At 36.4% G+C, this 15,729-nt stretch overlaps 1 protein-coding gene across 7 annotated transcripts in view; it reads right to left on the bottom strand.

Annotated features, from left to right (window-relative positions):
* The window catches only part of CAB39L (calcium binding protein 39 like), a 100,481-nt gene that overhangs the window by 24,048 nt on the left and 60,704 nt on the right, over positions 1-15,729 (bottom strand). For all 7 annotated transcript variants that reach the window (XM_060129603.1, XM_060129604.1, XM_060129607.1 and 4 more), the window contains 2 exons: positions 13,989-14,107; positions 325-493 (listed from right to left, as the gene is read on the bottom strand). In XM_060129603.1, coding sequence (XP_059985586.1) covers positions 325-493; positions 13,989-14,107 — 288 coding nt within the window. The remainder of the gene's footprint in view (positions 1-324; positions 494-13,988; positions 14,108-15,729) is intronic.

Here is a 15,729-nt window from a genome sequence, read left to right as displayed (position 1 = left end):
CCCTGTCCTTTCCTCCTCTTTTCCTTCCTTCCCTCACTCTTTGCTCTTCTCACTGGTTTTCTTCTTCCTTACTCTGTGTCTTTGTCTTCTTCATAAGCCCCTATGAGCTTATGACAAGCATTTTGAGTTGCTTTTTCCACAGTGTGACAGACGGGTCTAATTGCATTCTACTTACTGAATCCTCTTATGATCCACATCATACACAGTTGGCTATGCTCTGACCTAAGGAATACAACTTTCTGCTTTTAAAAGTTAAACTGCCTCTTAGAGGCCAAATGACTAAATGCTGAAGTTAAATAACCCAGCTGATTCAGAAAAAATTACCTTAAAAGTAGCAAAGGCGTCTGAAGCAATATCAAATGTTGACAACTCCACATACTTAAAGAAATCTCTGAATTGATTAGAAAAGAGGATGATTTTCGCAAGCGGTTCATGTCGAATACATTCTCTCAGCATAATCCCACAACGTAAGGCGATCTGTGGGGTTTCATATCTAAAGCATAAACAAGAGAGAAACAGAGAACTATGTTGTTTTATTAACAAAATAATATTAATGGTATCAAAAGAACCATTTCAATACTACTGTTAATGGAAGCATAGATACCATTTGTCACAGTTCATTCAAACACCATTCTTTCAATACCCACTAAATATCCACAATGTGCCTGGCACTATTCCAGATGTTGGGGACAGAATAGTAAGCAGACAAGGTCACTGCCTTCCTAGCATTCACAGTTTAGTGCAAATGTTTCTGGTGGGGGAGGAGACAGACTATAAACAATGAAAAGATAATTTCATATACTTCAGTGCTGTGAAACTGAAGACAATAAAATAGGTATACTATAGAGTATACTTAATTTGCTTTACTTTAGACTGAGTGGTCAGGGAAGAGGCAAAGCATTCAGGCAAAGGGAACTAACTGCAAAGGCTCCAAGGAAAGAACCAGCAGCTTTGTAAACCAAGGTAAGGAGTTTCATTTTTAAGTGTGATAGGAAGCCTTTGGATAGTTTAAAGAAAGCAATTAACACAGTCTGTCATATGCTTTAAAAAAGATCACTCTGGCTACCCGTGGAGAATCTTGTAAAACAGGGAAGAATGAGCTGGGGAGCTAGAGTGGAAGCAGGGAGACTAGCTATTAGGAGGAACAGAAGCCCAGCTAGAAATGATGGGGACTTGGATTGGGGTGGCAGTAGTAGAATAGAGGACTGTGGGCAGGTCATGCATATTATTCAGGGGAAGAGTCAACAAAACTTGTACATGTTGTAGTTTGGGTAGGGTGAGGAATAAATTTGGGGTGAGGGAAATTGAGGATTCAAGAATAATAAAATAATATTTACATGAAATTCAGAATCAAGAATAAAATCTCTTTCCCACAATTTAGGAAACAGGCTACTTTGTAACATCAAATTTATAAATACAGTAGGGAAAATAGCAAAGAAAGGTATTTGAGAGAATTCATTAAACCAGTGTGGTATTTATTCATTTTTTTCCCCATTTTTATGTGGAATAATATTCACAAATATCATCTGAATATTCCCTGAAAAACTCATATTGACATTAAATGTTAATATATTCAGATAGGCACTATTCTTTGCAGAATATTAAAAAATGCCAATTTATAGTGTTAGCAATTTCTCTTATCAGAAGAATTTGAAAATCAGCCTATTGGCATGCATGGAAGAGTTATAAGGTGGGTTTTTATTAAAGATGTTATAAAGATGGGTACGTTTTCTGAAATGTGAAGGAGAAAAACACTATCATTTATTAATAGAGTACTTAGGAGAATATAAAATGAAGACTGTTGACCTAGAGAAAGAACCTAAGGGGCAGACAATTAAAATCCAGACTTATTAGTAAGATATTTATGGACTTTCATAATTTTGCTTTAAACTTAACTTTTCAATTTCATCTCTCATCACATTCCTTAATTCCTTGGGGTATGCCATTCTCTCAACCTAGAATGCCCTTCTCCTTAAGTTTCCACCTCTAAGATTCTCTCTCGTCTTTCAAGACTTAGTTCAAATGCCACCTCCTCCTTGAAGTGTTTCCAATCACCTACCATTCAGAATCACTCTCCCCTTCCTTCATACTCCTACAACAGCTTGTCTGTAATTCTACTTCAGCACTTTTCTCATTCTACACTATAGTACATTGCAATTAATTGTTATAAATCTGTTTTCTTTACCTCATTACAAACAACTTAATTGCTAAGGATATGTTTTACTTATCCTGTTACCTTCTCCTCTCCTCCATATGGTGCCTATGTCTTATTTACTGTTACCTTCCCCCATCCCTACCCCAGTCTCCGAAGAGTGCCTAGGATAATGCTTTTCACAAAGGCATACAATGAATTTAATAAACTTCAAACTCTGATTAAAATTCTTAATACTAGAGGACTCTAATGAGACACAAACTTTGGCTTAGAGAAAAAGCTGTATGATCTCTAGCCAATGTTTTCTCATTTCTTAATTCAATTGTCAAACTGAAACTATCTATAAAAAAAGTTTCTACTCCAACTTTTGTGTATAATTAGTTCTCTTTTTTCTTTCATTTGGTGAAGTTTATTGGAACCATCTGTGATGCACTGACTATTCTTGAGGACCAAGAGAATATTTTAAAAGATGCTACTCTAGGTCAGAACACTTGTCATCCCATCCTAGTAGTTTGTGCCCAAGAGTGGAACTGTCATTTCTCTGAGATGACAACTTCTTAAAGTTAGGAATATATTGGGATATATAAGGAAAGTCCTAATTTTCCTCAGTACCTTTAAGGAATTTATAATTCACATACATCATTTCAACCTGACTACCCTCTAGGATATTGACTTTTGATAGTTTATTGCCTACTATATAAAGAAGTGCTCCATAAGTTAAGCCTACCTTAAGTTTCAAATCCCAAGAACATTAATATACTTAGGTTTGGTAAAGAATCAATATTTGGGCTTCCCTGGTGGCGCAGTGGTTGAGAGTCCGCCTGCCGATGCAGGGGACACGGGTTCGTGCCCTGGTCCGGGAAGATCCCACGTGCCGCGGAGCGGCTGGGCCCGTGAGCCATGGCCGCTGGGCCTGCGCGTCCGGAGGCTGTGCTCCGCAACGGGAGAGGCCACAACAGTGAGAGGCCCGTGTACCGCAAAAAAAAAAAAAAAAAAAAGAATCAATATTTACTTCATCTATTTTATTCTACTTGTGGATAAGTGTCTCAAGGACAAAAGACCACGACAAATCACTATGTTCTCCATAACAATTAACTTAATGGCAGGTTGCTGATAAAGGTTAATCCAATGAATGTTGAATCACTATTTTATAGAATTGAATCATATCTTCCTACTGATTTGCAGTTTGGATCATATAGTCCAGACTATATAATTAACTGTGTCATTGTGCAGAATGCACACTACTTTTATGCATGCTTATTCAAATAATAACACTGTGTAAGATCTGTTTCAAATTTAATAAAAGCCAAAGTGTAAGAGAAATGATCTCATCTAGCAGTGAGCTACAGTAAACATTACACAAAAAATGGTTAGAAGAAAGATCTTGTGCAAGAATATCTCAATTTAAGAACACAGATTATATTATGTAAGGAGAAAAATGACTTTTGTTGTTACTGATGGAAGAAACAACGTCAGCCAGCACTAGGAAAAGTTTTGTAAAATGCCATTCAGCAAACACTTGGCCTCCTCAATATAATCAAGAAGTTTTGCTTCTAACCTAGAAACATTTGCTTACTTTAAAAATAGTGAGCTAACTCTGTCCACTGAAAAGGTCTAGAAGCAATAACAATCCAATGTCAATGAGCATCCCTAGCATCCAGATTATAGTCCCTAAGAACCATTTCTAACTAAAACGAGAAAGAGTCCTTGGTAGAGATGGCTAATTCCAGGTCTGTGTTAGAAAATGTACAAGATGGGCCAGAAAGCAAGGAAACTCTCACAAACTAATGGGAGTGATATCAAAAGGACATGGGTCAACTTGAAGAGGCCACAGACAGATAATCAAGCATCAAAAAAAGTTTTTAGGGGCTTCCCTGGTGATGCAGTGGTTGAGAGTCCACCTGCCGATGCAGGGGACACGGGTTCTTGCCCTGGTCCGGGAAGATTCCACATGCCGTGGAGCGGCTGGGCCCGTGAGCCATGGCCGCTGAGCCTGCGCGTCCGGAGCCTGTGCTCCGCAACGGGAGAGGCCACAACAGCGAGAGGCCCGCATACCGCAAAAAAAAAAAATTTTTTTAAGTACGACTATATAAGATGTATGAAAAAACACTAAGTCCACTAGTTCATAATGATACTACAGGGATACAGGGGTGAGGAGGAGGAGGAGAGAAGAAGAGAGGAACAAGGGGGAGAGGGAGAAAGACAGGGGGAAAGAGAGAGATAAATAAATGGACACCAATGGAAGTTCCTAGGTTAACAATTTATTACTTTCTAAACTGATAATTGAAGGGAAAGAATTAGGCATTTATTCTTCCTCTCCAGTATGGACTGTACTTCAGACTAGTTAAATTGTGGTGGAAGAGGGAAAGTTATTCTCTATAAAACTAGTCCAGTCAATAAATACATAAGGAATAATAAAGTTAGAAAATCACCTTTTTGTAACCCCTAAGGAAATGACTGAATCAGGCAATGTTCATCAGTGGATGATAAAACAATTAAGTGTAGTTGATGGGGAACTTTATAATGGATTAGGCTGCCACCATCTGAACTCATTGCTCAGTCTTAGCATTACTAAATGTATGTCTCCTGATGTGATGAAACACAAACTACACAGCACCACTTACAAAATATGACTGCCAAAATAAAACTGAATCTGAATCTAATCAAGCCTTTAAATATAACCTCCAGTGAAGCAATCTGACAAACCTAGAATAAAGGAAATTATGTAGGATAACTCATTCAGTTTTTCAACAAGTCAATGGCATAAACATGGGAGAAGGTGCTGTTTTAAATGAAAAGGGACTTAAAAAGACTTAAGTGACATTATAAGCAAATACAATAAGTGGACCTTATTAGAATTCTTGTTTGAACAAACCAACTAAAATTTGGGGGGGCAATCAAGGAAATTTGAGTATGGACTGGGTATTAGTTATTAATGAATTATTATTAACTTTTAAGTGCAAAATTACATTGTAGTTATGTAAAAATTATCTTATTTTTGAGATGCGTATTGATGCGTTTAGGGTTGATATGATGATATTACATGAGATTTGAGATTTGCTTTAAAATACTCCAGTCAAAGAAAAAAAAAAAGAAAAAACAAGGGAAGAGGTGTTGGGAAGACAGATGAAATAAACACAGCAAAATACTGACGGTTGTTAAGGCTAGGAGATGAGTACATGGGATTTCTTTGCACTGTCTTGTTTTGTATATGGTTGAAAATTTTTGCAATAAGATTTTTACAAATAAGATTATTAGGAGAAATTTATTATTTTAATATTGGACTTCTGGAAAATCTTCCACGGGCAATGGTTCTTTATGGATCACTGAGAGCAGTTTAGTGACCTCACTCTCAAGTTCTCTCAGTACCCTGAAATGTCATTTGCGTGGGCCAGGAGAAAAGTTCGTTTGAAGTGAGAAAGTCCTTTTTAATGATCTTTTCATAAAATTTGGGTTCCAAATCCTTTTACTGTGTTTTGTATCCCATATCCAAATGATTCTCCTTGATGGACAAGAATTAATTTCTTTCTGTCTTACATTCTTTATGGTTAGACTTAGGTCCAGTATAGCATGTTACTATCATATCCCTAAATGACATCATTTTTTTAATGATTTCTGTCTTTTTTTCTTTTTCTTTTTTATTATTATTTTTATTGGAGTATAGTTGATTTACAGTGTTGTTAGTTTCTGTGGTACAGCAAAGTGAGTCAGTTATACATACACATATAACCACTCCTTTTTAGATTCTCTTCCCACATAGGTCATTACAGAGTATTGAGTAAAGTTCCCTGTGCTGCACAGGAGTTTCTTTTCAGTTATCATTTAATATATAGTAGTGGCAAAGCACTTAGTTCTGTTGAGACATGTTCTTACTAACATGTTTAAAGAATTGAGATAATTTCAAAGAGCAATTCAACTAACAGAATAATGCTGACCTCCATCTTGAGCCATATTCATCATCTGACTCCACTGTCTAATCTTCCTTTTTTTTGCATTTCTTTTCTTTTTTTTATTTTTTAGACTTTTTTTTTTTTTTTTACAGTACGTGGGCCTCTCACTGCTGTGGCCTCTCTCGTTGCGGAGCAACAGGCTCCGGACGCGCAGGCCCAGCAGCCCTGGTTCACGGGCCCAGCCGCTCCGCGGCACGTGGGATCCTCCCAGACCAGGGCATGAACCTGCGTCCCCTGCATTGGCAGGCGGACTCTCAACCACTGCGCCACCAGGTAAGCCCCTATTTTTTAGATTTTTATTGGAGTATAGTTGCTTTACAATGTTGTGTTACTTTCTACTGTACAGCAAAGTGAATCAGCTATACATATACATATATCCTCTCTTTTTTGGATTTCCTTCCCATTTAGGTCACCAGAGAGCATTGAGTAGACTTCCCTGTGCTACACAGTAGGTTCTCATTAGTTATCTATTTTATACATAGTATCAATAGTGTATATATGTCAATCCCAATCTCCCAATTCATCCACACCCCCTTTGCCCCCTTGGTATCCATATGTTTTTTCTCTACGCCTGTGTCTCTATTTCTGCTTTGTAAATAAGATCGTCTATACCAATCTTTTCATATTCTACATATATGCGTTAATATACAATATTTGTTTTCCTCTTTCTGACTTACTTCACTCTGTATGACAGATTCTAGGTCCATCCACATCCCTACAGATGACCCAATTTCATTCCTTTTTATGGCTGAGTAATATTCCATTGTATGTATGTACCACATCTTCTTTATCCATTCCTCTGTGGATGGACATTTAGGTTGTTTCCATGACCTGGCTATTGTAAAGAGTGCTGCAATGAACACTGGGGTGCATGTGTCTTTTTGAATTATGGTTTTCTCTGGGTATATACCCAGCAGTAGAATTGCTGCATCACATGATAGTTCTATTTTTAATTTTTTAAGGAACCTCCGTACTATTCTCCACAGTGGCTGTTATCGATTTACATTCCCACCAACAGTGCAAGAGGGTTCCCTTTTCTCCACACCCTCAGCAGCAATTATTGTTTGTAGATTTTTTGATGATGCCATTCTGACTGGTGTGAGGTGATACTTCATTGTAGTTTTTTTTTTTTTTTTTTTTTTTTGCGGTACGCGGGCCTCTCACTGCTGTGGCCTCTCCCGCTGCGGAGCACAGGCTCCGGACGCGCAGGCTCCGGATGCGCAGGCCCAGCGGCCATGGCTCACGGGCCCAGCCGCTCCGCGGCACGTGGGATCCTCCCGGACGGGGGCACGAACCCGCGTCCCCTGCATCGGCAGGCGGACTCTCAACCACTGCGCCACCAGGGAGGCCCTCATTGTAGTTTTGATTTGCATTTCTCTAATAATTAGTGATATTGAGCATCTTTTCATGTGTTTGTTGGCCATCTGTATGTCTTCTTTGGAGAAATGTCTATTTAGCTCTTCTGCCCATTTTTTGACTGGGTTGTTTGTTTTTTTGGTATTGAACTGCATGAGCTGTTTGTATATTTTGGAGATTAATCCTTCGCCAGTTGCTTTGTTTGCAAATATTTTCTCCCATTCTGAAGGTTGTCTTTTGTCTTGTTTATGGTTTCCTTTGCTGTGCAAAAGCTTTTAAGTTTAATTAGGTCCCATTTGTTTACCTAAATGACATCACTGTTTGATATCTGAATGCACCAATCAAATTATGTCCCCAGTTTTCAAGCAACTTTACAAGAGATAATTCAGTAAAAATGCTGATTTTTAACAAAGAGCTAAACCTCTAGCATTTCAAGCTAACCTAGAAAATGGTAATGGGTAAAGCTGGTTCGTTCAGGGCTTCTTGTCTACTCTGTCCTCAGGGTCTTCTATAATTACCTCTCCCTTCTTATCTCAAGGGCTTCAAATCTTATTAAGGACGTATTAATGGTTAAGAAGATGGGATTTAGAATCAGATCTGGATTGAAAAATTGGCTCTGTTACTTATTAGCTGTATTTATAACCTTGAGCAATAGTCTTACTCTAAGTTTCAATTTCCTCATCTGTAAAATGGTAAGGATAATACCTAGTCCTCATAGTATTGTTAGAAGGATTAAATGAAATAACATAAGACGTTGAATGTAATACCTGGCACACAGCAAACACTCAATAAATGGTATCTATAAAACAGGATGTGAGGCAATGAGTTTAAAGTTTGGGTTAAAAAATAAAAGAAGAATCATTATAATATAGGATAAAAACCAGAGAAGTCATCACCAAATTGTTGATAATGGTTTCTTTGGGAAGGATTATGGTATGCACTCCCTTTCTATATTATAGATTTCTAAAATGTTTGAATTTTTAAAATTTATTTGTATTGAAGTATAGTTGAATTACAATATTGTGTTAAAATGTCTGAATTTTTAAATAATAAACATGTATTACTTTGAATCAGAAAAAATAAAATGTTTTAAAAATATCTACTCTTACACAACATTGTAAAGCAATTATACTCCAATAAAGATATAAAAAAGAAAATAAAAATAAATAAATAAAAATATCTACTCCTCTTCATCCCCAATATCACCACTAAAGTTCTGGCCCAATTATCCCTTGCTTGGACTCTTCCAAGCTGGAATCTCAGACCCCCAATTCTCCAAGCCATTTTCTATACTGCCACCAGAACTCATCACATCTAGTCCCTGGATGGCTCCATGCTGCCTTTAGAATAACATTTAGACTCCTTGGTAGGACTGAAAGACTTATGAAGGACTCTTCATAACTTGGTCTTAGCCCTTCCAGCTTTACCCTCATCCCTACTTTCCATTCATACTAGGTTCCAGCTGCATCAGAATTCTTGTCATCCTCCAAACACATTGTGCAATTTGATGCCTCTGTGGCTTTGCATGGGAGGTACCTAATCCTTCTACTCTCTGTGTCTATTTGGAAATTTTCTACTTTAAGACCTGCTTCATTTTTGACATCTCAAGCAGAGGTGATGACTTCTTCATCTGTGCACCCACAGAATATACTGGTAAAGAAACAACAATGAGTTGTAATGAGTTATCTCTGCTCACTGTAGACTATAACTGCTTGAAGACTGGAAAGCTGGATATTGTTCTGAGAGCACAGATTCTGGAGTCAGACTACTAGAGTTTAAAGTATACCGGCTATGTGACTTTGGACAAGTTACTTAACCTCTCGGGGCTGCAGTATCCTCTTCTATAAAATAGGTATAATAAAAATAACAACAACAAAAACAACAATAACTATCCACAGGACTATTATATAAATACAAAGCAGGGCCTGACATATACTAAGTACTATGTTAACTACTACAATTACTATACTTACTATTATTAGTGCTATTATTATTGTAGACCCCTAATAAATGAACTAATAAGCAGTTTTAGCCTGACAACCTAATCTAATTATTAACTTTTCAGAAGATATGGAAAGACGGTTTATAAAACTTTCCTGATGAATCAGATTTGAGGGAGTTATGCTTAAAATAAACAATTCCTATTTTTCTATTGTGTGCTATAATTACATGAAAATGGAGTCTTAGAAATCTGTATATTGAGAAAGTGTTTTTTAAATTAAATGACTCAAAATTACTTTTTCCACATATTAGAAAACAAATGAAAGCTAAGTTTTTTCTTAAATACAGAAAAAATGACATATAATTATTATTAAATTATCCATTATAATAGGATTCCTGGTAAATACAGGTGATTAATGAATAGAAGAGTTCATATTTGAAATATAAGGAAAATTTCTACTTACATCAATTTAATAGTTTGTTCAGAAACTGAGTGATCTTTTGCAACAACTAATTTGTAAAAGAATAGTAGTCATTTGAATTCATCATAAAGTTCACCACCAAATAGGACAGAGACACATTTTCAAATAATTAAAGATAAAATAAAGATATACTGATTATTCATACTCAGTAAATTTTATATGTAATCATAATTGCAAAAGTGCCAATGCCCCACATGTTTTATAGAATCACATATAAATAAATATAATCTAGTAGGAAAAAGTTATTAAAAGAGATTCCAACCTTTATCATTTGTCTCTCAAAATTATTGATTTATAACTTACAGCACCACTTCTCAAACTCCCTTCCCTCCTCTAATTTACTCTGCAGCTCCCACTAGTAAACCTCCAAAACCCTCTCCTGATATTAGTGGGTTTTCTCCCTCTGATTCCTTCCTCCTCATCTCTAAGTCTTGTTTGTGCCAGTGGACATAACCTTCTAGCTTAGTCTAATTCCCCTGCCTGGCTTCCTATCACTAGGTTTTTTTCTCAACTCTCTCTACTGAAAAAGGAGAAGGGGTGGGAGAAATATAGGGGACAATTACACATTAATGAATTCTGTGCACATCACAAATAATAAAGGCTCACTACAGATCTGTAATATGTTCCAGCAGATAAATTATTAATGAATAACAATGAGAATTAGTTGTTTATCTTGTCTCGTTATTTCTAGAAAGGGAAAATAAAGTTATATTCTCCAATATAAGTTGTAATTCTTCACCAACTTAATTTAAAAAATAAATATCCCATTACGCTAAATTTTCACATCTTCCACAAAGCATATATAATGTGTCAATGTTTAAAATGTATATATATTCTATCATATATAAAAGGAATGAAAAAATTACCCTACAACCATACTTTATAATTTATTGGATTGCTTTTATCTGAATTCTTAAAGCTTAACAGTAATAATTTTCATGTGTTTATAATTTCCTTGGTAAGAAGACACTAAATTCATATCTTTAGCAGAGCCACTTGTATCTGGTGCAGCTCTTTGACAAAATAAATACAAGGCAGTTGCCATCCCCTGACTGCTATTCAGTGACAGCAGCTACATGAAGGAGATCCTCCAAACAAATAATTCCCACTCCAGGAATGAAGTCCGTGGAGTTGCGTGTATCCTTCACAGAACGACCCCATGGTGGAAGATACTGTTTTAGAACATCCACACAACTTCTCTTCCACATCAGCTGACAGGCTCTCCAATATATTTTTAGGACAACACATTTTAGCATTCTCAAGGGATCATTTATTTACAAACTAACTTTAAATGATTATTAATTTATCTTCACTTCCTGAAACACAAATCTGATATTCTTCTTCCCAAACTCTCCAATGACTCCCCATTTCCTACAGGATAATGTCAAATGCTTTAGCTTAACATTTTAGAATCTCCAGAAGGGGGTACAAATTGATCATTCCAGCCTTATCCACCAATGACCAGCTGGGCAGATCATAACCCATTACATTTTGTAGATCTTATCTGAGCTAGAAACAAACACTTCCCTTTATAATATTATTCTGACACTTGGGTATGGTCTTAATTGTATTTGTTTAAAATTGTATATATATCTCAATGTGAACTGCAGCTCTTAAGAGGGATAGGGATAATAATTTTTTAGACTAGTAGTTACTGAGTACTGAGTACCATGTGCTTGGTGCTATGCTCTGCAAGAACTACCTTAGTAAAGACTCAAAATGACATACTGAAGTAGGTTTTATTATTGTCTTCATATTACAATGAGGAAATCAAGACTTAAGGAAGCTAGGTAACTTACCCAAGGTCTTAGCAAGTAAATAGCAGAACCCTGACTGAACACACAGGTCGGTCTGACAATGCATAGTCTAAGGCATATAATGCAACATTATTTTAGCGCAAAGGTAATATTACAAATTTTATAGATAAGAAAACTGAGGCTTGGAAAAGTGCAGTGACTTGCCCAAAGTCGCAGAGCTAAGAAGTGGAAGAGACAAGAAACAGGAAAAATCAGAGAGCAAAAAAAGAGCTCTTATAAATTAAAAATAGGGTCGCTGAAAGGAGAATTCAGTAGAGTTTATCTTCAATGGAAGATACAATTAAGAACATCTCCTGGGTAAGCTGGGACGAAGTGAGAGAGTGGCATGGACTTACATATACTACCAAATGTAAAATAGATAGCTAGTGAGAAGCAGCCACATAGTACAGGGAGATCAGCTCGGTGCTTCGTGACCACCTAGAGGGGTGGGATAGGGAGAGTGGGAGGGAGGGAGATGCAAGAGGGAAGGGATATGGGGATATATGTATATGTATAGCTGATTCACTTTGTTATAAAGCAGAAACTAACACACCATTGTAAAGCAATTATACTCTAATAAAGATGTTAAAAAAAAAAGAACATCTTCTGACAAGTAAAACAAAAAGACAAAGAAACAGAAAATAGAAGAGATATGAAATCAACCCCAGAGATTTAACTTTGACTAACAGGAGAACGAGAAAGTGAGAACAGAGAATATAGAAGGGAATAAATTTTCAAAGAAACAGTATGTGGCAGAGAATGTTAACTGTCCACAGAAATCCTTTCTCCTCTTCTTCCTGGGCACTAACTACATTTCTCAGGTTTCCTTAAGAATTAAGAGGTCAAGTGACTAAGTGCTCTCAAATGGAATGTGAGTGCGAGTAATGCAAGCCATTTCCAGGCCTGGCTCATAAATTCTCCCAAGTACTTTTGCCTTCTTGTGGGCTGAAATGGCAATCAACAAAGTGATCTTAGGAACCACATGTTGAAGGAACCCCTGCTGACCTAGAACATCTGTTCTTCTCTATTATGTGAGAAATAAATTTATCTTGTAGTTGGCCACTATTTTGGGGTCCATTTGTTATAAAGCTTACGGTTTGTTATAAGTTTAGCCTACCCTAACTAATACATGATACAAGTATATTTCCCTTTCCAGAACTGAAAGACTTAATTCTCCAGTAAAAACAATATTTTGTACTAAAAAACAAAGTAATTATAGTACACTACTTTGTTCAACAATGAATAATAATTACATAGCTATAATAATATAAATGTGACTAATAAAATTAAAAATTGTGATAAAGTATATTGGGAGGGTTAAGAGAAGGAAAATGGAGTAACAGTGGTGGTGGAAATACTAAATTGTCATCTAGTCTATGAGAAAGTTAAAAGATATTTTTTAAAATTGGTAAATCAGAAGTTAGTAAAAGCTCATTATTGATAATATAGAGGTAAATACCAGATGAACAAATAAAAAAGATGAAAGTGGTTGTCTTTGGGCAATGGGACTGAGGAATAGAGAAGGAAGAGACAAAGAGCTGATGTTTGTTGATATTTCTGATTTTTAAACTATGTGGTATGTATTATTTTGATACAATAAAATGTTTTAAAATGTACAAGAAAGGATTTGGGAATTGAACACAGACGAGATGGACTAGAAGAGCATGCTAGATTCAAGATGGTAAAGTAGAAAGATAGAGAAGGGGAGACAAAAGATAGTCTGCTATCCCCAAGCCTTTCTACATCCATATTTCTGGTTTTAGGAGTTGGAGCAGCCTCAGAATGCCCAAGAAACATTTGTAAATGAGTATACATAAAAAGTAATAATCAGGAATTCTATTATCTGACCCGACTTTAGTTTTTTGGCTGCCCTGTGGTCCCATATACATACAGTGATATTTATTCTATCCTCACGTGAAGCATGTCACCATAGTAGATGCTAGCCATTGAAAGGATATCGTGTGTGTGTGTGTGTGTGTGTGTATTTGTGTAATGAGGGGATTCAGTCTTATGCAAAGAGGCTAAGTGGGCAGCTAGAAAAAGGGCAGATTGGAAAGCACAAGCAATAATGTAATAGGAAGAGATAACAGGAAAGTGGAGGAAAGAGAGGCAGTAAGTGGAAGGGAATTTATTTAAAAAGGATTTTGCTGCAGCCTGAGTAATCCCAGAGACATAGATTTGGAGGGCTAACTTCAAGCATGGCAAATATGAATCCAAAAGGGATCGTTTTCTCAAATGAGGCTAATGCTATATATTACTTTTAACAACTTTTCTAAACTCAAACCTACTTTAAAGGAAAGCACGCACCTACCCTTTGAGGAGCATAAATAGGATATGAGGATGAGCACTAATGTACTCCACAGTAGGACTCCGAGTGCCTATCTGTCGTCTCAGGATGTTGTTAAATATCTGGGTCACATCTTTTTTTCCCTGTTAAAGAAACAACCAACCATTAAGTTGTATACTTTAAATGGGTGAATTGCATGGCATGTGAATTATTTCAAAAGCTGTTTATACACACACACACACACACACACACACACACACACACATTCCATTTAATATGACATAGTATTTTCCCACCTGAGATTGTGAATTCTTTGACTTAATTTGTCTAATGATAGGTACAAAATATATAAACAACCAAAAAAATCAAGATCAAATAAAATCAATGCCCTACACATATAGTAAGCATTTCAAACTGTTAAATGCATGAAGTACAGTCAAAGCTTGTGTCTCAAGGCTTTCTGATTTCTCATTTTTATAGTAATAAAACCAAAGGTTAAGGACCACTTTTTAATGAGGGCCAGGGAACAGAAAAGGATATTTAGGGAATGGAAATTTTCAAAAACTTAGGACCATAAAATGGTTTATTGAGAAGCTGATCCTGGAGTGCTTATTTTGCTTATTTTTTAAAAAACGTACTTATTTTTTTTAAACGTAGCAATCTCTAATAATCATTAGAGATTAAATTAGAGATGGACTAGAAGAGCATGCTAGATTCAAGATGGTAAAGTAGAAAGATAGAGAAGGGGAGACAAAAGATAGTCTGCTATCCCCAAGCCTAGAGATTAAATTATCACAGTAGGAAGTTTTCTGCCTTTTTTTTTTTAAACATCTTTATTGGAGTATAATTGCTTTTCAATGTTGTGTTAGTTTCTGCTGTATAACAAGGTGAATCAGCTATACGTATACATATACCCCCATATCCCCTCCCTCTTGCATCTCCCTACCACCCTCCCTAGGAAGTTTTCTGCTTCTTTGAGCTGCTTTCTAATTCAAACTGAACAGTTGACTTTGCATCCAGCCTATTTTCACAAGGCACACCTGCCTTTAAAATGAATGCATCAACTCTTACATGCAATACATTTTCATCCTTTGATCTCTTATCACATTGTGTTTCAAAACATCAAAGAGTCTAAAGCTGTGTCTTGAATAGTGCCCAAACATCAAAAAACACAGCTCTGAGTTTGATCCTGAGCCCACAAATCAGAAACTTTGCAATCTCAGCCATAACTCTTTTTTTTTACCTCATTAGAATATGCTGAAGTATTTTTTTTCGTCAGCAATTTTAAGGCTTAAAGGATTAGACAAAAATTTATGGCTATAAAGTAATGAGATTTTCTTTCAAACAATTTTAACCCAAAGGTCTGTCTTCTAACTAGCCGTTATTCACGTAACAGCAGGATCCTCCAATACTTTCCTCACCCCAATGGACCACTTTCCTCTTGATTCCTGAAGAAGAAAATGGGTTTGCCACACAGATTCCTGAGTCAGTCTCTGCTATCCAATCTAAACCAATGCCTTGGGCCACCATCACTGTTGTCAGCTCTGGATTTCAAATCCCTGCTCCTAGCTCCTCTCAGCCCTTGTTCATTGTCTTGCCTTCTACAACTAGTTATTTTCTCAGCTAGTTATTTTATATACTGTTTATCCAAGTATAGAAAACCACCTTTTCTCCTTCATTTGACATATACTATTAGTACATAGTTCTTTTATCAAGGGTTTAAGGGTAACAAAGGGTAATTATAGCACAGTGCAGAAACAACTTC

Source organism: Lagenorhynchus albirostris, chromosome 18 (genome assembly GCF_949774975.1).
Source record: "Lagenorhynchus albirostris chromosome 18, mLagAlb1.1, whole genome shotgun sequence".
NCBI classification, from domain to species: Eukaryota; Metazoa; Chordata; class Mammalia; order Artiodactyla; family Delphinidae; genus Lagenorhynchus; species Lagenorhynchus albirostris.
This window is presented reverse-complemented; position numbering and strand designations above follow the sequence as displayed.